General features: G+C 49.9%; 6 protein-coding genes across 6 annotated transcripts; 3 read left to right on the top strand and 3 right to left on the bottom strand.

The window, feature by feature from the left end:
* Positions 1 to 5,781: 5,781 nt before the first annotated feature.
* Positions 5,782 to 9,120, top strand: FPRO_05796 (putative phosphoinositide-specific phospholipase C; the record flags this gene model as incomplete). Its single annotated transcript, XM_031229360.1, has 1 exon — positions 5,782 to 9,120. The coding sequence occupies one exon, from the start codon at positions 5,782 to 5,784 to the stop codon at positions 9,118 to 9,120; it is 3,339 nt and encodes a 1,112-aa protein (XP_031079605.1).
* A 1,578-nt stretch (positions 9,121 to 10,698) lies between these two features.
* On the top strand, positions 10,699 to 11,370 carry FPRO_05797 (uncharacterized protein; the record flags this gene model as incomplete). Its single annotated transcript, XM_031229359.1, has 1 exon — positions 10,699 to 11,370. One exon carries the CDS (start codon positions 10,699 to 10,701, stop codon positions 11,368 to 11,370), a length of 672 nt encoding a protein of 223 aa, XP_031079604.1.
* Positions 11,371 to 11,828: 458 nt separating this feature from the next.
* On the bottom strand, positions 11,829 to 13,519 carry FPRO_05798 (uncharacterized protein; the record flags this gene model as incomplete). The annotated part of the gene is made up of 2 exons (XM_031229358.1): positions 11,829 to 13,315; positions 13,366 to 13,519. 2 exons carry the CDS (start codon positions 13,517 to 13,519, stop codon positions 11,829 to 11,831), a joined length of 1,641 nt encoding a protein of 546 aa, XP_031079603.1.
* Positions 13,520 to 14,200: 681 nt separating this feature from the next.
* FPRO_05799 (uncharacterized protein) lies at positions 14,201 to 15,431 on the bottom strand (the record flags this gene model as incomplete). The annotated part of the gene is made up of 2 exons (XM_031229357.1): positions 14,201 to 15,130; positions 15,183 to 15,431. The coding sequence occupies 2 exons, from the start codon at positions 15,429 to 15,431 to the stop codon at positions 14,201 to 14,203; spliced, it is 1,179 nt and encodes a 392-aa protein (XP_031079602.1).
* A 735-nt stretch (positions 15,432 to 16,166) lies between these two features.
* Positions 16,167 to 18,075, bottom strand: FPRO_05800 (uncharacterized protein; the record flags this gene model as incomplete). The annotated part of the gene is made up of 3 exons (XM_031229356.1): positions 16,167 to 17,347; positions 17,395 to 17,809; positions 17,860 to 18,075. The coding sequence occupies 3 exons, from the start codon at positions 18,073 to 18,075 to the stop codon at positions 16,167 to 16,169; spliced, it is 1,812 nt and encodes a 603-aa protein (XP_031079601.1).
* A 2,201-nt stretch (positions 18,076 to 20,276) lies between these two features.
* Positions 20,277 to 22,474, top strand: FPRO_05801 (uncharacterized protein; the record flags this gene model as incomplete). Its single annotated transcript, XM_031229355.1, has 5 exons — positions 20,277 to 20,300; positions 20,356 to 20,694; positions 20,756 to 21,712; positions 21,766 to 22,064; positions 22,114 to 22,474. The coding sequence occupies 5 exons, from the start codon at positions 20,277 to 20,279 to the stop codon at positions 22,472 to 22,474; spliced, it is 1,980 nt and encodes a 659-aa protein (XP_031079600.1).
* Positions 22,475 to 23,003: the final 529 nt, after the last annotated feature.

The raw sequence follows: 23,003 nt of genomic DNA, 5'->3' as shown, positions 1-23,003 counted from the left end.
GGATTCAACACCAGACCATGCATCATCACGATATCAATATCGGCTGTTAGTCGATCTAAATCATTGCTGTTGCTCGTTTCAAATCTTCGGCTCTGCGGCCCCGTTCAAGGGCCAATTTCCCTCCGGTCGGGTCGGGTTGTTTGGCTGGAGTCGAAAGCAACATTGGCGGTCCACACATCGTGTCAGACTGAGGTCATTGTTGGAGGAGGCTCAAAAGCCCGGCCAGTCCAGTCCAGCTCAACGCAACCTAAAGCAGAGCAACGCTACGCTGCTGAGGCGCATCGCGGAGGAGGACAGTCAAGCCGACGTTCAGAGGCTCGCCAGCCCCCTTGCGACAGCATGAATCCTTGGGGCACAGGCACTTTTGCTTACTGCTCCCTCTGTGGCTCACTTGTTGGCAGTCTTGCTCATGTGGCTCCATGTGGCCTATAAAGTCAAATCTCTGGCAAACAGATCGAGTCATCGCCTACGTATGCTGCATGAAAGAGGTACCACGTTTTGATACCAGAGTCCAAGTCAACGTCCGTGGAGATTGATTGGCAGCCCTGCTCCTTGACCAACGCCGGGCACATGGTTAGCCATGTGCCGAAGCGAGAGATTGAAGTACTGTACACGCGAGCGCACCCAATTCTAGGCGCGGAGATGGGTACTGTACGCGTATTGGCGGGCGTTGAACGGTTGAAGCTTCTACCATCCCCTGTCATGGAATTGTTCTTTTTCTCTGGCTATCGAAACTTGAATGCGGGTACGTAGTGACAGGCAGTGGCTCCGCGTGCTGTCAATGACTCCTCGGGCTCAGTGACTTGCTCCCCAAGATTGTTTAGTCTTGGCCGGATCGCTAGCCGAAGCTGTCCTCTTTTTTCTGTCTGCTTACTGGTTCAAAGTAAGCCCTTGGAACCACCAGTTTGTGTCAAAGCTCTTTGACATTTCTTTTCCTCCCTTCTTGATCCCCCTCGTGATCATGATTTGAGAGGGTCTTACAACCAGGGACAAACGAGAATGCAAACATCTGCCAAGAGGACAGAAAGGAGTCGACAAAGACATAATAATAAACAGCAGAACCGAGATAATATTTGGTGGTTGCTCGGCTGTGGACACCAAGCTTGTTTACTAGGTCAAAGTCAAAGTTTTTTCTTGAACAAGTTGAAGCAGAAAAGACCCAACCCCAACCCAGACTATAGACTTTTTCACCACTTTGCCCCTCTTCTCTTTCATTCTGACAGTCTGACTGGATACGGTCTTGGTTTCCAAGTTCGTATCGTGATCATTGATTGCTCGATCGCCCTCGTCTAAGAGAGAACTTGGTCGAACATGACAAAACTTTGCTTTTACCACAGTGCCATAGTATGGCTGCCAAGGAGGGGTATGGCGTCTTATTGCATCGTCATTCTGAGATGGCTGCTCATCATCGAGCAATTGTGTTACGACCAACCAGATTGATAGCACATGTCTATCGCACCATTTCGTCCACGTAGATTCACGTCGTTTTCATCTCAGTGCCAGACAGCTTTGTTAGTCAGGAACGGAGGATTTGCCTATCGTCCCTTCAGATTGCTCTGGCATGGTCGAGAAATTGGATTCGCGCCGGCGCGTCTCATTCTGATTGACCAGCTTGATAGTAAAGGTGTGTAGCTCAGACCTCTCGGATCCAGCGGCGCGCATCTCTATCTCTCTTGTTTTGCGCCGGCTCTCCCTTGAGACAAAACCCTTGATCGCCATGAGCATTGAAGCATAGAATATTAGCTTGTGTTGCAAGCCTACTAGTTATCGAGCTACACAAGGATCGAGTCCCAAAGTCATCAATCATCATCAACGATAATCGCAATCGCAATCGCAAGCATGATGATTTATGATGATGATATTTATGGCGTCTTTCTCCACTCTGAATGGGTAGCCGTTAGTTTCGATTTGAGAGTGTTGTTGGCCGCTGTTGTTGGCCCGTTGCGGCGCTCTACCGCACTCCGAATAGACGAGGAGGAGTCCAACAGAGCATTTTGAGGCGAGCGGTGTCGCGTTTATTCTGTCGACCTTGATGGACTGGGCGCTAGAAAAGCCAGAAAAGGGGTGTCATAAGAGGAAGTGAAAGAAAACGGTGTGAGCCACACTATCCATGATCCATGGCATCCATTTGATGGCCGAGCCCCGAATCCCACCCACAAGCACAAAGCCTCAATCCGACCCTTCAAAGGAACAGTCCAAGTCCACTACCGAGCGCTAATTGCAAGCTGGGACGCTAAAGTTACAACACAACGGTTCCCGAATCCACGTATTCAAGGCTTCAGAGTGTATCTTTTATAAGATTAAGCTTCTGATTTGAGGAACTTATGATGAGATAATGAAGCTTATCGCGTAATTGCCAAACTCATGTTGCTCTATACGACATCCTTGGATCCAATTCCAGGGGGTTTTCTAATTCGCAAGGGAAAGAGGATGGAAGAGAGGAGAGCTTAGAGGAGGATCGAGCCAGGATCCATCGTCATCTTCCAACGTTCCGGTTCCCCATGTGGGAGATGGAATAGCCTTCTCTCATAGGCATGGATACTCTGGCGATTTCCAAGAGTTTCGTCTGAATCAAGCTCACACCGCTCTGAGCACCTCTTTCCAATGCAATGCAGTTCCCTTTGCATCTCGCCCTTTCTTTTTCTTGGCTGGCTAGCCCATAGGTGATGGAAGACAGGGTAAGCTAACCAAAGATAAGCCAGCATCCAGTCCAGCCTATCCGATATGCAACTTGACTTATCCCTGGCACGTTGACGATGACCCTATGGATAGGACTTGCTTGGCCTATGCTATGTTTCTAAGCCTAGATTTTTGTCGCTAGGTTTCCCGTGTAACCATCTTGTTCTGTAACTGGCATGACTATGACTCTCCCCCCCTTTCTTCTTGCGCTGTCATGCCTACCAATTGCTTGGGTGACTTGGCCCGTTCGCCCTGTTCTTCGCACCGAGGCATAGTGTGTGTGTACACCGGAATTGAGTAATCAAGCAGGTGAGAGGACAGGTGAGGAGGGAGGTTCACCGTATCTGTCTGTGTGTACTGTATGTAATGATTATATTGGTCTGGAAGGCACAACGTGGTATGTCGGTCAATCTCAGTTCGAGACATTGTCCTTTAACGACATTAATTCTTGGTCATGTGCACAGGTGGTGTATCAGAACAAGTTAGACCTCGGAACATTTCATCAGAGTTGAGGTTGAGTTGAATGTGTTGCATTAGGTCGGTGTCTCCCTGCAAACTCAACTTTGTCTCCCTTGTATCGATCAAGTCTTGAGCCTTGGGTAACACCTCTCAACCACCTAAACTTGGACTTTGTGTCTGGCTGCATAAGGAGGACATGCTCACTCACACACACTCTCTCTCACACACACACCATCAGGGCCTAACCATTCGCCTCCCCCTTGATCATTGACCATGGAAAACCCCACTCTATCAAGTTGCAGTGGACGAAAATCATACACCCCCCCCTGGTCACCTCCCCAGTCTCTCCAGTATCCACCCCGGTCTGTCTGTCGTCCACAGTAAAAATTGAGAGGGAAAGGGAAAAAAATAATTTAAAAAAAAAAAGGGCTGTAGGGAGATGGAAGGGTACGTACCCCGGTCCAAGGTTCCCAGCGTTGGGAAATCCCTGGTCTCTGTATGTACAATACAGGCCCCAGTATCGTTGGATGCTGGTTCCATCAAATCAATGGTTCAATCAATCACTTACTCTGGTCATCCTCAACACCCTGCCTGTCTCTGCCCAGACTCCTCTCCTGAGTTGCACATTGGAGATTGACAGCGGATCAATATGAGTAGAGGTGTAGATAGAGTGAGTACATACACAACATAACATACTGTATGTAATATCTGTCTGTTACAGGGACATACATGCACGGGCACACAGGCACAGGTACAGGTCGTGACTGAGACCTTGGTGGGCTGTTAGGACTAGGCTTAGTGAAGCTCACACAGACGCTTTCGACTCGGTCAACGCAGTGGAGGCCAGCAGGCAGCGCCGTACAGCGCAGCAGAGGAGGCGCTAGGTACTTACAGGCATTAACCTCAGCACAGTCTACAACGCAGCACAGACTTTAGTACTGACACTGACACTGCCAGAAGATCAGCTCGTGTCAAGTGTCAAGTAGAGACGCTCCAAATAAAGAAAAAACAGTCTTGGCTGGTCACCCCCTCCGCCATAATTTCCCGGCAGCCCAAGAAGACACCCCCAAGTCACAGAGAGAGAGAGAGCCCAACGGAACCGTAACAGCAACCGCCCAGGCTCTGGCTCTGGCTGAGCGCACCGCCGCCGCATACAACTTAAGACTCTTCCGCTGCCCGCGTCCAAGCACCAGCAGCTTCCATTCAGTCTCTTCTATTCTGTGATCTAGCTTTCTTGACGTTAGCTCTCTTTTTTCTACAAAGTCTCAAGTCTCGCCCGCTCCAACGCGCGCCAAAAGAGGACGCCATCATACTTTGAAGCTTCTGCCCTCCCTTGCCCAGTTCGCTCTCCCAACTGTGCGGTATCAAGAGGAGATTGCCCTATTTTTTCTCTCTATCTTTTTTTAACCTTCTGGTTCCCGGGCTATCATACAGCCACCGCCCCAAGCTACCACCTACTACCTTCTAGTACTCAGTTACCTTTTTCACCACAGGCTACTTATTACTACTTGGACTCCCCCCCTTTTCCATCTCAACTATCTTTTCTACCCCTCCCGCTCCACCACCAACTTTCCCATTGACAACCTAACCTCTTTGTCTTTCTCACTTCTTGTCTGCCATAACAATCTACTTTCTTCAAAGAAACCCTTTGACACTCTACTCGAGAGAGACGATTCTTCCACTTCGTCAGCGTTACCCAGACTGCGCCATCACACGCTCGACAACCAAGCGCTGCTCAATTGCAATTCGCCGATCAATTTGCGACAGAGCTGAAATTCCGAACTTTGTCGCGTTCCCTTGACGTTGGGTGACTCAGCCAGTTCGACCTCGATCTTCGGACTCCCTTCTTGGACCTGTTACTCAAAGAGCCTGCGGCTTCTCGGAATTGTTATCGTTTTCCATTCGAAATTGCGCCTGATCGAGATCTCCTCTGGAAAAGACCCATCGAACTTTCGGCAGTTTCGGGTTCTATCACATCGAGACAAGGAAACCCACCAAGCGCAGGACGTTGTTGGTGTTGACACGCTATCGAGGGAGGTGTTTGTAGCTTAAGCTACCCCAACTTGACCGGCCTGTGGTTCTCGACGGACTGCTTCATTCTATTCAATCACCTGGACCAGTGGTTCTGCGCTGTGCTGCAGCTCTGTGCCTGTCAAAGACGAACGCCCTGTTTTGCTTGATCCAGCGACCCCAAGGCGGCCCCAAAGGAGCCACCTGCATATCCCGCCCTCTGCCAGCTCACCACGCTGCTGCGAACTTGGCACATCATCACGCCTCGGATCGACCTTGTCAGGACCTACCCAGTCACCCGCGTGTTGCTCAGCATCACTACCCTCGCGTGGTCCACTCAGCAACACCACAGGCTTCTTGCGTCCCTGCATCTGCATTCATTACGTGCGGTCGACACTGCCCTGGCTCTTCTGGCATCCTACCTGACACTGGCTGCACCCCAGAGTGACAGCTGCTCCACGAGGGATCGGCTTCCGCAGCCTCTTCCCCGCAATTCGTGTCTCTTATCGTTACCCCCAGGCCAGACGTCCCACCATGGCTCCCCATTCTGACTGAGCTTTTATATACGTCGATGCAACCTTCGAATGCGACCTTTCTCGCCCTCATAGTGTAATCACAACTCTCAGCACGACCATGTCTTTCGGCTCTGATTCAGACTCAAAATCCACATTAACAACTTACAACCTATCCGAAATGTCCTCATCAATACGCTCTCAACTAGGTCAGGTCCAGACAGCCTTTCCTTCACAAACACAACCAGTCCCCATTCCCATGTCAGCTATCAGTGCTTCATCAGGAGCTTCAAACTCACAAGAAGGCTCACCACTCATGTCTCCCGACACTGCTGTTCTAACCACATACTCCTCCGTCCAGCCCTCGCCTGAACCCATGCGAGGTAGGGAGGAGGAGGTATTCCCTTCAAGCTTCCAGTTGCCCGAGTCTGTGCTGTCCCGGAAGACAAGTACGAACTCCCTTGGATACAATGCCATGTCGGAGGTCGCCAACAACAGCAAAGGAGGTCTCATTCGCCGATTCTCAAACCGAGCCCATCGATTTACAGGTAGAAGACGACCATCCTCCGGTGCCCCTGCCAGTCGTGATGGAAGTGTTGGCCCCAGCATCCTCAGACGCCGAAGTGACAGCAACGCTACAGCCCCCCAGGAGAATAGCGCCTTGACGGATACCGATGAGGAGCCTGAGATCATCGACGACGGCATCTCCATGGTTGTGCTTGATGGTGCTACCAACACCTCATCCGCCAACAGCACTCACGGATCCATCAGCGCAAGTGCTGGAGCTATGGCTGGCCCAGTGCTTCCGGCTGAGCTTCGCAATGGATGCCCAGTGAGAAAGGTTTCGAAGAAGAGCCGACCTAAGAGAATCAACCTCGTATACGAGACCGAATCCAACAAGCTTTCCTGGGATGCCACCCGACCCCAAAAGTCTCTCCATGTCGATGAGATTAGAGAGATCCGAACAGGTTCAGATATCCAACAGTACATCATCGACTACGGCCTGGGAGAGGAGGCGGCTAAGTACAGCGACAAGTGGTTTACTATTATTTACACAGTTCCCGAGAACTCTAAAACAAGATTTCTGCACATTGTTACAGACAACACTAAGAGCTTGTCACTCTGGACAGAATTCTTGGACGCCATGTTGAGATACCGCCAAGAACTTATGACATCGTTGATGGCATTCAACGACCGCGCTGTTGCCCAGTATTGGCAAACAGAGATGGCCAAGGAGTTTGGTGACCAGGTCCGCTGCCTCGAGCAAGAGGAGATGAATATTGCCGGAGTGAAGCGTGTGTGCCAGAACCTTCACATTTACAGTTCACAAGCGACCCTGGAAGTCAACTTTCACTTGTCTGATTCGCGACGACGACAAAAACTAAACTTTAGGGAGTTCAAGGACTTTGTTCGACGCATGAAGCAAAGGACCGATGTTCAACGAATTATCCGTGGCTTTGCCGCCAACCCCGAGTTCGGTCTTACCTCGACAGAGTTTCTTACCTTTCTCCGCGACGTCCAGGGCGAGGATGTTGATTCTAACCGCGTTGCCTGGGAGAAGCTGTTCTCTCGGTTTTGCCGTCAGTACCGCAATGATGAGGCCGATCTCCAAGAAAACGCCGAGATTATGTCCGAAGCCGCCTTTGTTGGTTTCTTGACGTCAGAGCATAACGATGTGATTCAACCCGAGCCTCAAAACATTGTCCTGGACCGCCCGATGAACGAGTATTTCATTTCAAGCTCCCACAACACCTACCTCCTCGGTCGTCAGGTTGCTGGTCAGTCCAGCGTCGAGGGCTACATCTCAGCTCTTGTCCGGGGATGCCGATGTGTTGAGGTCGACTGTTGGGACGGCTACAACGGCCAGCCCGAAGTTAATCATGGCCGCACCATGACAACTTCAATCAGCTTCAAGGAGGTCATGACCACCATTAACAAATACGCTTTCGTCAAGTCCAAGTACCCTCTTTGGATTTCACTTGAGGTCCACTGCAGCCCGGCTCAACAGGCGACAATGACGGAGATCATCAAGGAATGCTTCGGTGCACGATTGGTCACCGAGACTTTGGAGGCGTTCCCCGATAAGCTTCCCACCCCCTCTGAGCTTATGGAACGTGTCCTCATCAAGGTCAAGAAGCCTCAGATCAAGGAAGAGCCTGTTTCCGTGGGTAATGACTTCCGTGGTCGACGAAGGGGTAACAGCCTCAACTCGCCCATGATGCGACCTTCGGCTCCTGATGGCACCCCTTTGATGCCATCTCAGTCCCTTCCCCAGAGCCCTATGCTGACACCCAGCCACTCCTCACGAAGATTGGTCAGCAAGACCCGTGTCAACACTATCACCGAGGGGCGTGTTCAGGACATGATGAGCAGCAGCACCAGCGACAACGAGAGCGCCGGTGAGCAGCCAGCCAAGAAGGCCCCCAACAAGACTGTCAAGGTCCTTGGTGAACTGGGTGTCTACTGCGCTGGTGTAAAGTTCTCTGGCTTTGACACAGTGGACGCGAAGCAGTACAACCACATCTTCTCCTTCATGGAGTCTAGCTTTGCTAAGCACTCCCGTGCTAAAGACCAGAAGATGGCACTTGATATCCACAACATGCGTTACATGATGCGCGTCTACCCCGACCGAACCCGCATCACGTCTAACAACTTCGACCCCCTTATCTACTGGCGACGCGGTGTCCAGATGGCCGCTCTCAACTGGCAGACATTCGACCTCGGAATGCAGCTCAACCGTGCCATGTTCGATGGCAAGGATGCTTCTGGCTACGTCTTGAAGCCCGCTGAGCTCCGAGACATTCAAGTTCTCCCCTACAACTCTGACATTGCCGAGGGCAAGAAGGAGCGCAGTGTTGTCTCATTCAGCATTGATGTCATCTCTGCCCAACAGCTTATGCGACCTGCCAACCTCCCCGCCAATAAGTCTATGGACCCCTACGTGGAGATCGAGATCTTCCACGCCAACGACAAGCGCGACAAGAAGGAGGCTGATTCTAACTTGGTCATGGAACACGACTCGCCCCTCAAAGTCCAGACGGAGGTGATCCGCGAGAACGGCTTCAACCCCATGTTCGACAAGCAGTTCAAGTTCAAGGTTACCACCAAGCACCCTGACCTGATCTTTGTTCGCTGGTCGGTCAAGCTCTCCAACGATGGCGAGAGCTACAACGAGCGCCCTGCCGTCGCTACTTACACCGCCAAACTCACCAACCTCAAACAGGGCTACCGCACCCTGCCTCTCCTCAACCACGCTGGTGACCAGTACCTTTTCTCTAAGCTCTTCTGCAAGATTAAGGTCGACTCGGTCCAGAAGATGTTGATCGATGCTCCTCGCCGCACCCAAGACGGAAACAAGCTCAACCGTCTCGGTGGCAAGGTCTTCAGCCGGATCAACACCAGCCCTAAAAGTACTATTGAAAAGTCTAGCTCCGAGAAGACGAGCTTTGACAGCTATTGATTACCAACTGAGTCACATCTATCTCATCTGTACGAACACTTTTTTCAACCTTCTTGGATATAATTCTTTTTTACCATTCACTTCTCGATCGATCGATACTGAGCCTGACGAAGCTGGATCTGGACGCTGCTTAAGTCTGATATCGACAAGGATCTTGGGCAAAGGATATCCGAAGCCATCCCACGATGTTAGTCACACATCTTTATTCCATGATCCCAGGAGGATCCTGGCGCGACACGCGATGGGACAGAAGGGATCTGTGACTTGATGGATGGAGCCTGCGCCATTACTGTTTACTTTGTTTCTTTATTTTTTCTTCTTTTCATTTATCCAAGGCAGGGTTGAAGCGTTTGAATAACCCTTTTAACAGTACCCTCTGGTACACGACGATTTCCTTAAAAATACGGCGCATGAAAAAAACAGTTAAAGATGGACAAATACCCCCTTTAGCGTGGACGGTGTTGGTCATTATTGGGATTCTATGTTTATATTATTTTTATTATCGAGGCATTGAAGCTGCCTCGATGGATCAAAGGATTGGGACGGGAATGAAAAAGGAGTCTGCATACACCACGCTTGGCCGTGATTTGGGAGCGTCAGGGAAACTTGCATTGCACTGGGGAATACCGGAATTCACGTATTATAGATCGGCACAAGGCAGGGGAGCCAAACACTTGGGAAATATCTCTTTTCTGCTGAAAGCACTCTCACTTTACTTGGCCCACAATATCTCTCTCTCATCTCTTGACTCTCTTGTTGATTCTGCTACAATCTGATGTCATCAATGTCACCTGGCACGGAAGACGAGATGATAGGAAGAAGGTTATTGACCGGGCATAAGGGAGGATGGAATGGCTGGTGGAGAAGATGGAGATATCCCTCACTTTTTGAGGCCTCTGAGATGGGACAATGGATCGACATAGGGAAACCATGATATACACATACCGGTGGCTCACGCTACAACAAACAAAACAAACAAGCTACTGGGCCACCCCCTCAATATGGGGATAGGCCATAGTGATCCCTTCACCCCTTTGTAGAAGAGGTCTTGGCCTTGACTCAAGGGCGAAGAGGGAATAATGAGAAATGAACTATTTTATAAACACATGCATCTCTGATGAAGCCTGTGACTCGTATTCTCGTATTGTTACCCCTGTTCCTTAACAGAATAGCTATAAACTAATCTCCACAAGTTCAACCTTCTAATCCCAGCGACGAGACCGCCTCGTTCTTATTTTACGGTTCTCACTAAAAGGCGCTTGTTCCATATTCGTCGCGTCTTCCCCGCAGGGTCCCCCCTCTCCAATGCTGATCTTGCAAGATCGTCGCTGGGGGGGTGTGCGCCCGTTGAGAAGAGCATGTCGTATGGAATGAGAATGAGGCTATTCTGAGTTTCTGGAAGAGGGAGGGGGGTTGGATAGTGGAGTTCAAGATGTCATTTCAGCTCGACATTGCAAGCTTTGTAAGCGTTCACGTCAACCCCGCTTGGACATGGACAAGAAGATACTTGGGATGTTAGCTTCATCTCAAAGCGTAGCATTTGTAACGTTCCTTTATGAATATCGTCTGAGAGTCATGATGAGCGACATAAACCCCCTTGTACTGGAAAAGATACCTCAGACTGACACTTGTCTGTCAGCTCTTGAACTCGCCAGGGATGCTTTGCCTATCCCTATCTTGAATCATTCTCTTCGGGTCTATCTTCTAGCTCGGTATATCGCCGAGAAAGAAGACTCTCCCTTCAAATCTGAAGATCAGAGTCCACTTCTCTTTGTAGCAGCCATCCATCATGATATTGGAGCAAGCCATCTCTACAATGGGGAGCAACGCTTTGAGATCTGCTCTGCCGACTGCGCAAAGGCCCATCTCGTCAAAAGCGGCTATTCTGAAGCTGCGTCACATCAAGTCTGGATTGCCATCGCCGTACATACGTCACCAGGCATAGCGGAGCGAATAGACCCCTTGTCCCGTCTCATACGCCTCGGCGTGCTGTCTGACTTTGGATCGAAAGATTACAGGACAAGTCTAGGCGTTGACGAATACTACGTCGAGATCGAAACGCTTCTGCCGAGATTAGATGCAGAAAAGTGCCTAGGTGACGCAGTTGTCAGTCAAGCGAAGGAAATACCTTATGTGGATAGCCTCACTTGGCCAAATGACGCCAAGTTCCCTGCTGCGAGCTGGCCTGGGATACTCCTGCGGGCACATGCCGAGAACCCAGGGCATGACGGCGTCAATCCAGCGTTCTGAAACACGCCAAAGTTCTCGGTTGACAGGCGATATCACTGTCGTAGGGAGTGAGATTGGCGGTGTAACCCATTTCTTCCCTAAAGTGACATGGCGATGATCAAGGGGTGTTGGTGTTGTAGATCTCACAAACGTGGACGATCTCAACTCGGCAGTTTTAGACTAATCACACGAGTCACGCTTGGCAAAAGAGCAGATCTATAGTAGATATACACCCGTGGATCCAGAGCAAAGGGTAGAAGTCAAAATAATATTGGATATCAGATCATACACCGTTGACTAAAACTCCGCCAAAAACGTATTGGATAAAAAGTACTCTGTACGAGAATGATAATAATTGATGATCGAACACGGAAATAAAAGAATAGAACACAAAACTCCTCATCTCGTGACAAGAAACGTTAAACGTCGAGGAACCTCATTCATTTCATTTGCTTTCGAAAACACAACTCTCCAAATGTCTAATCCACACCCTCGTCTTGGAACTTTGGTGTCCCTGAACGGCTGATGTTGCTGGGTGTTCTGCTAAGGGGGCTGCTCTGTGAGCTTCCCTTTCGAAGCATGCCGCTCGCTCCGCCGCGGCCCCAGTTACCGTTAGTAACGACTTCAAGAGCGCGAGCCTCAGCGTCGTCACGACGTTGAGCTTCTGATGTGAAGCTTGGACTCAGCTTGCCATTTTCTGGCTCTGGGTTATTCGTGTCGATGAAGCCATCGTCATTATCACTGTCCAAGTCTGCAAGCTCGTCGTCCACTGTTCGACCTCGAGGGCTGAGACGACTCATGGGTACGTTTTGTGTTGCGTCGGCGTATAGGTTAGGATCGCGGCCCAGAACTCGATCAGCCTTACTCATCGTCTTAGGTCCTGCGAGCTTTGGTCCTGGGGTGAAATGCCGTCCTGCACCAGTAGGTCGTTCGGGGACATCAGGAATATCATCTGCGGATCCCCAACCGGCGTTAACCTCGCGAGCCCGTTGTTGTTCTCGCTCAGCCTTAAGTCGGTCCCGCGCCTCAAGCCATTTGCTGCTAGCCTCCCATGTCCAGCCATCTCCTGTTGTGTTGGACACAGGGAAGAACCAAAGCGCAGGTGTAGGTCCAAACAGATGTAACAAGTTGCGTTTCCAGCCAAGATCAAAGACATTGGGGAGCTTCTCAGAGTCCTGTTCGTCGAGATACTCCTCATATCGCCGTTGTCGTTGTTCTCGTTCTCGCTGAGCGTATGAAAGCTGAACAGGGTGAGAACCATCAGGTGGGTACGACCGTCGCTCCTCGCCCTCTTCAGGTCGAGTGATACCAGGCAGTGCATTTGTGTGAAAGTCGACGAAATGGCGAGCAGCTTCCGGTACGTTGTTGGCGGGGTTGTGAGCAGAGTTATAGGTTTTGCGCAAGGGCGACAGGTATCGTGTCTTTTCGAGACACTCGATCGTAGTTTGTCCACAACGAGCCAGATGAATATGCCATCCTGTAAAAGCACCCACAACGAGACCAATAATTCCACTGATGACGCTCAACATGATAAAGTTGACGGGCAGGAAAGTATCGATGTATTCCTGATCATCCAGCGCCTCGTACCAAACCCACGATCCGCTGACCGCGAATGACCAGAAGCAGAACACAGTCGTATAAATGAGGAACAGGAGGAATGCCTTGTGGTTGCGTAGGCCGATACATGTTGCTAACCAAGGGCAGTGGTGATCCATCTTTAGAACACATCGTCGACATGTCGAGCAGTGGTGCGCCCGATCAGGCTTGCGAGCCTGACACTTCTTGCAGAACCGAAACTCGCCGTTACTCTTGACGGTAAAGGAAGTGCCCTGCGGCGTATTTTGCGTCGGAAGGAGTCCATAACCCATATCGTTCGTCGTCGAGCCGGGAGGTGTAAAGACAGCGGTAGTGTAGCACCAGTTGAGCATGATGTAAAGTACAACGCCTATTACCGAAGAACCGGTGCCTGTAAAGCTGTTAGATGGAAACAGCAGCATCAATGCAGTCCAGACTTACCTATCCAACTGCTTTTCCTGCTGGCATTACCAATACACACAACCACCCAAACCGCCCATGATGTTAGACCGTAAACGAAAGCCAGTGGAAAGTACGTCGCAAAAGTACAACAGCAACGCTCGACCTTGCGCGCCCATCTCCGAGCTGTCGCCATTGCGCCCGCTTATATCTTGTCTCTGTAACCTCGAGGCCAGTCCAAATACTCTCTCGCTGAGCGCTCGTGCAACGAATATTCGGATCTCTATTGGAATTCTCTCGTCATAGCGTTGTTCCAGTGTAGCGAACACAGGGGTATCGTTTAGTCGATCTTGAAGAAGCCGTTATTCGATAGCGGAATCCGGGGAAAGGCCAGAGGAGAAGACAGCGACAGACTATGCTGCAAACGCTCAATATCGCACGTGTCTTTTGACGCAAAATACACAAAATTATTAGATGATGAAAGCAAAGTTGAACTGTGAAATATCCTGAAATTAATTACGGGAGTGTTGTCTACTACTCTCACTGTACTGTATTGGATTAGAGTGAAGCTTAGGTCATCAGGGGCCAATGGGTTCCACATTTAGCTCCGCTCCGGTTCTAAATTTACAACTCCGCCCCTTGAACGCGTAAACCCAACGTGCATCCGCTACGGCTGCTGTAAGTTGAATCAATGCAATGCTACATAATTTTACAGTGAACGAAGTGTTCAAGATTTCACGGTAATGAATGAATACCTGGGCATCGTCAATCATTCAGCTACTATCTAAGCTCAGGTACATTGCTCAGTAGCCTCTCAAGCTCACATCTCAAACTTGCCAATCTCAAATTCATTCTCCGCATCAATCATTCCGCAACTCTACCAATGAATCTTCTTTCCCGCGTAGGGGTCTCCTCCGTTGACCTTGGGGTTTTCCTTCTGCTGAACGAGGTCTGAGCCAGGGCTAGGACCTTTGCCAAAAGTCTTTGACGTCTCATAGCGAACGGTACCATCTGGGTGTCTCTCCTTGACATCAACCAAGCTGGCGAGAAGCTGGTCCATGTAGGCATTGAACTGCTCCGACTCTCGGATGTGGCACTTGCTGCTGTTGGACTCAACATGCTGGGTGATCGAAGCAAGTGATCCAAACGTGTTGAGACAGTAGGGGCAGCGGTACTTGCTCGTAGAGTGAGCCTCAGAGGTGAGGTGGGCGATGAGTCCCTTCGCTGTCTTGAAGGCTTTGCCGCATCTCCCCAAGCGACAGTTGAACTTTTGGGTGTACTCGGAGTAAAACCGTCCCACGTTGAAGTTGGGATGTTTGGGGTCGAACTCGCTCATGAGCTCATAAGCAGTTCTGGCGCTGGGAGCAGTGACTTGCTTGAGCTGCTCTTGAGTAGGGCGCTGAGCTGCAGGAGCATCCGGGAACAGATTTTTACCCTGGTTCCAGCTGTTCTCTTTCTTCTCCTTGACGGGCTGGAGCGCGGTAGAACTAGATTCGCCAAGGCTGGGGAACTGACTCTGCTCAATAGTAAAGGGAGCAGGAATGCTTCCGGTTGACTCCCAGGTAGCATCAGGAAGACCCTTGTCCGCATTCTCGGGCATGTACTTTCCGTAGTTGTTCTTGAGAGGCTCTTGGGTCAGAGCAGTGAGGGCCTGGGAAAATCCCATCTTCTCCTCACGCATGGCCTCAATAGTCTTGGTACTGAGGATGAGACACTCTTTCTCGACGTGAGTTACGAGTCCACCGACTCGAACGAAGGGGCCCTTTCCACATCCTGTGCAATAGAGGTTTTGTTCCTGGGGGTGATCCTGTAGAGGAGTTAGCAGGGCAATACAGGAGAAGAGAAGCGATGAAACTAACCTGCTGGATGTGGGTGATTTTGGCGGCTTCGGTGTGAAAGTCAAGACTGCAGAACTGGCAGTGGATATGCTTAGGCTTGCCTTGAGCGCTCATCTTTTCCTTGTGGTCGTGAAGCTGCTGCCAGGTTCTGAAGATTCTCTTGCACGGCTCACACCAGAAGCTGTTGCTGGAGAGGGTGCCAGACCCCGTTTTATATTCGGAGACCACGACGGCTGACGCGCCATTGGATTTGTGTTTGACGGTTGTCATCTTCTGTTTGGTGAGGAGATGATGGAAAAGATTGGTGTTGGTCTGTGTTGATGCGAATGGATGCAGATGTGGAAACGGAGAGATGCAGGAAGGAGGGTGAGATCGAAATTTATATGCAGATGAAAACGCAGGCAACAGGTGAATTAGAGCACTGTGACTCACTGTCACTGCGAAGCGCTGCAAACGTGCGGAATAAGAACGTCAAAGTGCTTGCAAAGAGCTGTGAGGGGACAATAGGGGGTTGAGATAAATAAGAACGGATCAAACCAACGACACGCCACGGCAGGCATAGTAACTTCAGCGTAAAATGGCAAAGAATGGCTATTGAAGCATGCTGATTGCTGGCAATTTACTTCACTTTGAGCATGGTTTTGATAACCGGCTCTACTTCTATAATAGGACAGTCGAAATCTACCAACAAAAGGTTAGATTTCACATCGTTTTCTCGCAAAGAGTTTGAAAGCCAAGCACAGCTCAAACATGGAGCATGGAGTTTACTGGCAACATTTGCCCAGGGGAGCAGGGCAAAAGACAATATATTGGGAACGGTACCATAGGGGCACAATGCGAGAGCTCGAGCAACAAACTGTAATGAAGGTTTGGAAACGTGCCCAATGCACAGTCGCGGCAGGGAATTGTTTGATGACTGCGTTTCCCCTCTGCTTCCTTACAGTTAACTGCATACTGCAGTGTGCTCTGCTTCTTGGTACTGTGATCTGGTTCTCGTATGGCCCCTCATCCATACATCATCTCTCTGTCTATATCCTCGTCCCGTACAGCTGTGATGTCGCCATCCTCATCATCCCCTGAATCATCATCATCCGAATCCTCATTCCCGGATCCCATCTCTTCCAATATCCTAGCCTCTTCTTCTCCCCGCTCAGCTGCGCGGGTTTCCTCAGCTGGTGCACGCTTCGGTCCTGCGTTGGGGTCTCTAACACGCACGCTGTAGCCTTTATGCTTGTTCTTCTTTGTTGGCTGTCGCCCACGAAGTTGCGTAAGCTCCTCGTCTGTGAGACGTAGATTAGGCAGAGGGAGATGGAATGTTGCTTGATTGGATCGCATGGGAGTTTCGTCTCCTGCTTGTAGCGTCATCGCGAAATCTTCTCGCGTAAGGTGTCGATCGAATTGAATGGCAACCAGTTTTGTCTTCATGATGGCTTTGACCTTTGCCCACAGGCCTCCGTGATACCATCCGCTGCTTGGGTCCCATTCAGGACGGATAGCAGCATTCTCAAGAAGATCTTTGAGCAGTGGGTCGGTAATATCGCATACTTGCCACACTTTACCGTCAGTGTGAAAGGTGTCGCCGTCAAAAACGTGGCTTTCCGAGAGCTCCTCTAGAAATTCTTTCAACGGGCCCATCTGGACCTTGCGTAGCGATTTCCACGTTTGACCGCGTTGGGCACGCTTCTGCTTAGGAAGCTTAAACATGAGAGTTTGGTAGGTTCGATACTTGGGATCTGTTCGTGGATCGATACCATAAGGAACCACACCATCTCTCCATGGCCCTCCCTTGAACTGATAAGCTGCGTAGTTGAGATACTTTTTGAGTTCGTTCCAGTTCTTGAGCTTGCCTCCAAGGTGATTGAGTAGAGACCGTCGTGTCCACACTGGTCGCTCATCGAAGGCCGCTTCGAGTTCAGCCATAATTTCCACCATTCTGGGATCGGTCATATCGGGTTCAAGTTGAGGTCCAGCTGGTGCAGGATCTTCTGCGCCAATGAAGTAGCCGACTTGTTTCACAGCTGTAGTGTTGACAGTTCCGCCATCTTCAGTGGCACGTACGTAAGGGTTCTGCGAGTATTGGTAGTTGAAAGGGAGGCTCATGTGCGTAAACATTGGCGGTGGAAGAATATCGATATTTGGTCCTTTGTCAGTTCCAGGCTGGAACTTGAACTCCTTTATCTTGTCGACTGCAAGCTGTTAGTATCCTATATGGATTTTGGGCTACAAAACATACCATCCCCAGGGAGCACTTTGTCCATGTATTGTTGCGCAAATGATGATTTGGACATATCCCAGTAAAAATCTGCAAGTCCACGAAATCGATGTGTGTTCCTGATTACACCAACTGCTTCGACCTGATAATTGTCGACATTGTCTGCCATTGTTCGACGCAATACTTTGGGGTCGTCTAATCTCGCATAAGAAGAGACTCTGTTGTTTTCTTGTGGTTGATCTTCAGCGTCATTGATTTCAACATCTCCTTCCCATGGTCCATTAGTACCACGCTTGCGTTTACGCCCCGTTCGTTTTGGAACTGTGAGTTTCAGCACGACATTATGACTGCGGGCATTATGTGACATTATAGGCTTGCAGAACGGTATCTCTGGTGTCAAATAGAGGGGAATCGAGTTTCTCCCTGCATCCATGACCTAAATTCCTATTAGCGGAAGTAGATGGTTGAACTGCTATGAGTTCTCACATGTTGGAGATTTGGCACTCGGCCGAATGCCTTGACAGTACGGTCGATGTTTTCAACCACAGCAGGAATCTCAACAGCACCAATGGCGCGAGAAGGGACTGTATATCTGGGCGCTGAATCTGGATGAACCGAATCATTGGCTCTTCCACCATTATCATTCTCTAGTTGAGTATCATCCAGGCTTTCATAGCCGTTTTCATCAGAGGAAATCTCCATTTTCGCTTGCCGACTGTTATTGTAGTCGCAACATCAAAAGAAAAGGCCCGATTTCTGATAAAAGGAATATCGTTTGTATCCTCATGTACTCCGTAAGTTCTGTTGTCGTCGCCCTGTAAACTCTACGTTGAAAAAACAACACTGACAAGCTTTAGATCCACACCGGAGCTAACGTTTATAGGAGGCAGACGGTGACACAACAGACCCAAGAATAGTGACCAATTGGAACTCGCTCATGAGTCGGACTCTGTGCTAATGCTGCCCAAATTAACGGAGGGGAAGAGTCGATGCCGCTGTTGCATTGGATACGCGATGATGATGACTTGACGTGATTCTCACCAGGTGCCCTTGACGTTGATTTCGCCGTGGCTGGGGAGGTAACTTCACGCACTGTCTTTTCGACCTGGAAACACTGGTAGAGGACAGTGCGATTTCGATAAACTTCTGTGGCTGTTTCTGGTCTGTGCTTACGACCTGGCTTATCAAACTCCAACGAATACTGGGTTTGAGAGGGTATTGGTTTCACGAAGAGAAACAACGAGACGAGAAAAGACTCAAGGTTGAAGCATCTGCTTAGCTCAAAGCTGATATGATCTGGAAACACACTTTGGAATTCCCATCCTAGCTATGGAATGTTCTAAGCTGTATCCTTCTCTCACCAGAATCTGCACCTGCATGCCTAACAGGACAACTAATAAGCTTACAATCAGTCAATCACTAGAAATAGAGTATCACTGATATGCTCGAGTCCAAAGCACATGCTAACCTTCGTCTGATATCATTTCTTCTAAAACGGACTTTTGAGATTCTGTTTATCTGCGGCTGAACATTCCCATCTTAAATGCCCGGCCTCTTACACAGCCTGCCTGTAATTTCGGCCGCGTGACTGGTTCAACTCACACCTAGTGGCACTCCAACTGACTCCCTTGACGCCCACTTCTTGGCAGATCGGTATTTGATGTCCTTTCAATTGAACTTAGGTAGAACTAACTATAAACAACATCAAGTGATACAAATGATAGCTAAAAGATAGCCAATACCAAACGCATTAAAGCCCATGTACTTTAAAATTATAGCGAGCATTAATCCAAGACTCTCCCTATTTACCAGCTCCTACCAAGCATCGGGGTCCATTCAGGAGGGGCACATCCCCCTAATGTGCCTCTGCAGCGCCTTTAGTGGTTTCACCGCCCGTTCCTAGCCATCCCAACCAGGGTCAATCCAATTGAGCTCACCAGTGCATGCCTAGGGGATCTGTTAGCAATACCACAGCATCTGCACACTGTCACTAACAGCTGGTGATATACTCGAACACCATGACCCGAACCTGACATCCCTCTCCAATAATCGAAGCGCGTTCCCTCTAACTGGAGCTTCCACCCCCCCGCAAAGCACAATACCTTCTCTTCGCCGGCGCCCAACGATAATCACGTCCCGTCCGCTACCTACGACAAAGTTTCCGATTTCCTCATCGACGACAACGAGGCTCGAGTCTGAAGCCGCCGTGAGCATCTCGACCACGCCGCGTCCTTGACATTTCTTCTTCTTCGTTCCACTTCCAGTTCTACCTTGCTCCTCTCGACCTTTGATCTTACTACGTTTTCTCCTCCCTAAGACTAGACAGCAGCAGCACCAGGAAGCATCAGCAGAGACCATCCCGGCCGAGCCCCCGTTCCAGTTTCCCACCCTCCTGCGCAAGTACCAGCCAGCGCCTCAGTCAGTGCCAGCGCCCAGCACACGCACTGCACAGCACCGCACTTGATTGCACCTCATCTCGACGCACTGTCGCCCAACACCTACCTACCAAAGATCTTCAGCTCTGGCTGGTTCAGTGCTTCATCGTTATTCTCCTGCATGGGATCAATCGTCGCTTTTCGCTTCCCGAGTAGTCTTTTTACATCCGCTGCCCCAGCCTCATCAGCTTAGAAGCTCTCGCTCTCGCGGCTCTCGACAGCACCACAACGCTCTCGCCCGGCTGGCACCTCTCCTCTTACCTTGAAATCGACCCCTAACAACGATTATCGACATCGCTCATCGCTACGACGCCTCAAATCATCGATATTGTTGCTTGCGCAGCTGTTATCACACCCTCGACGTCCCTTTGCCCCTGACGTCGTTGCCCCGGTGCCCCACTGCCTCATACAGTTGAGCAGCGGGCGTCTTAAACCGCCCCTCCACACGACACGCTGTTGTCCGACAAGATGAAGCGCTTCAGTCAGAGAGTTGTATGTCACTGTTGCTTTGTTCTCTACTAGTTCTAATCGTGCTAATGCCATCCAGCTCTCGCGTGGGAAAGATCCAAATAAGTCTTCTAAGAAGAACAAGGATTCCAAGGATGGGACCGCGTCTCCCTCATCACGGGATTCCAATCAGTCCCCCGTACTTACGCCGTCATCCTCCACGTCGACCTTGAACGATCCTAGAAACAAACCACTGCCACAGAACAATGCTGGACATGGAGGCGAACACGGTAGTGGCTCGCAGCCCTCCAATCTGTCCAATGTAACTCAGGCCGGTAGCACCCCTGATCGCTTTGCAACTGGAGGTGCTTCGAGCCCCAACGGCGGAAGTGCCAGCTCGAGACTTCCGCCAACTGTTGTTATCAGCCCGACACCAGGTGTAAGTTATAAATCTCACTACTATTCAGACTCGATGCTTTGGCTAATCACAATTATCACAGCATGTCCCTCCCCCCGGAGCCGCCGAGACGATGCCACACGATTTGGCCCCTCCTAAGGCTGGACAAAAGTCGCTCTTGATCCATCGAGGAATAGATAACCGCGATGCGATTCCCGAGGGACTCAGAACCCCAAAGAGACAGCATTCTTCACGATTCGATATCTCCGCCCATCGCGAGCTCGAGAAGTTGCCTGGATTCCACGAGGTCCCCCCTAACCGACGACAAGAACTCTTCATGCAAAAGATTGATCAGTGCAACGTCATTTTCGACTTTAACGATGCGAGTGGTGACATGAAGTCCAAGGAGATCAAGAGGCTAGCTTTGCACGAGCTACTGGATTATGTCGCCAACAACCGACAAGTTATCACAGAACCCATGTATCCCAAGGTTGTCGACATGTTTGCCAAGAACTTGTTCCGTCCGATCCCCCCTCCAATGAACCCTCAAGGCGAGGCTTTCGATCCCGAAGAGGATGAGCCCGTTCTCGAGGTTGCTTGGCCGCATATCCAGGTTGTTTATGAGTTCTTCCTGCGCTTCATTGAGAGTCAGGATTTCAACACCAACATCGCCAAGGCCTACATTGACCATAGCTTTGTCCTTCAGCTTCTTGAGCTTTTTGACTCAGAGGACCCCCGTGAGCGAGACTTCTTGAAGACCACCCTCCATCGCATTTACGGAAAATTCCTTAACCTACGATCCTTTATTCGACGATCCATCAACAACGTCTTCTTCCAATTCACCTACGAAACCGAGCGATTCAACGGTATTGCTGAGTTACTCGAGATTCTTGGCTCTATTATCAACGGATTTGCTCTCCCTTTGAAGGAGGAGCACAAGATCTTCTTGACCCGAGTGCTATTGCCGCTGCACAAGCCCAAGAGTCTGAGCATGTACCACCCTCAGCTTGCCTACTGTATTGTGCAATTCCTGGAGAAAGATGCTTCTCTTACAGAAGATGTGGGTTAAACTTGTATTTTTCTTTTCTTTTGACGTTATGCTAATCATCGCAGGTGGTCCTGGGACTCCTCCGTTACTGGCCCAAGGTCAACAGCACCAAGGAGGTCATGTTCCTCAACGAAGTCGAAGACATCTTTGAGGTCATGGACCCTGCAGAGTTTGCAAAGGTTCAAGAACCCCTGTTCCACCAGCTTGCCAAGTCTGTCGCCAGCCCTCACTTCCAGGTTGCCGAGCGAGCGTTGTACTTCTGGAACAACGAGTACTTCTGTAATCTTGTCAGCGACAATGTTGAGATCATTCTGCCCATTATGTTTGCTCCTCTCTACGAGAACTCAAAGGGCCACTGGAACAGGTATGTTACGTTGAATACTCTAAGTAAAGGCCATGTCTAACTGTTACAGAACGATCCACGGCATGGTTTATAATGCTATGAAGCTATTCATGGAGATTAACCCACAGTTATTTGATGACTGCTCGCACGACTACACAGAACAGCAGAACAGCGCAGCAGCACGTGAAGCTCTTCGAGAGCGTAAATGGGCTGCTCTGAGCGAGAAGGCCAACCAACAGAGGGAAAGCAATGGCAATGGAACCGCCGAAGCGCCATCAGTACAAAACCATGTCAACCCCATGCCTCGTGTAGACGAAGTCGACCCACAAACCGAGGACAATTCGAAGCGCCTCGACTCGCTTAAGCTGCAAGACGGCCGACCCAATCTCCATGAGCGACAGGAATCTGTAGGATCAACTCGAAGTCGGTAATCCAAGTTTGCAGCTATCCAACATTCGTCAATACATCGAACTTGGATAAGAAAGAGACGAATTCCCTTTTCAAAGTCGAATACAGAGGGACGCTGGTGGGTTCGGATAACGATCATTGCTGCATAGTCGTTTGGCAGTGGTATTATGATTATGAGAAGGGATTAGTTTTCCGCGGTTCAATAATGGACTGAAGAACACGCGTACTCGACATACAGTCGCTTTTACTGGGATTGGGACTGGCCAGCGTGAGCACCGTCGCTATATTTCGCCTTTTGACCCCTCAACCTTCTTTCTTGGTTTGCCCCTCAGCTAGACCACATTCAGGGGGGATTGTTCTGGGGAGGACAAAAGCGTGCAGATATTACAATGCTACTGAGTTCCGCTCTGGCTCTCAAAATGACAAGAAAAGAACGCGTGTTTTTATACTCTACTGCCTGTCGTGGCATGATGGGAACCGAGCATTAAAAAAACATGGATTTCTACGCTTCTCGTGTAACTCTTTGGGGCGAATACTTAACCTTGTTCCTTT

Source organism: Fusarium proliferatum (assembly GCF_900067095.1).
Source record: "Fusarium proliferatum ET1 genome assembly, contig: FPRO_scaffold003, whole genome shotgun sequence".
Taxonomy (NCBI): Eukaryota; Fungi; Ascomycota; class Sordariomycetes; order Hypocreales; family Nectriaceae; genus Fusarium; species Fusarium proliferatum.
Note: the sequence above shows the minus strand (reverse complement) of the source record. Positions and strands in the feature narration are given on the sequence as shown.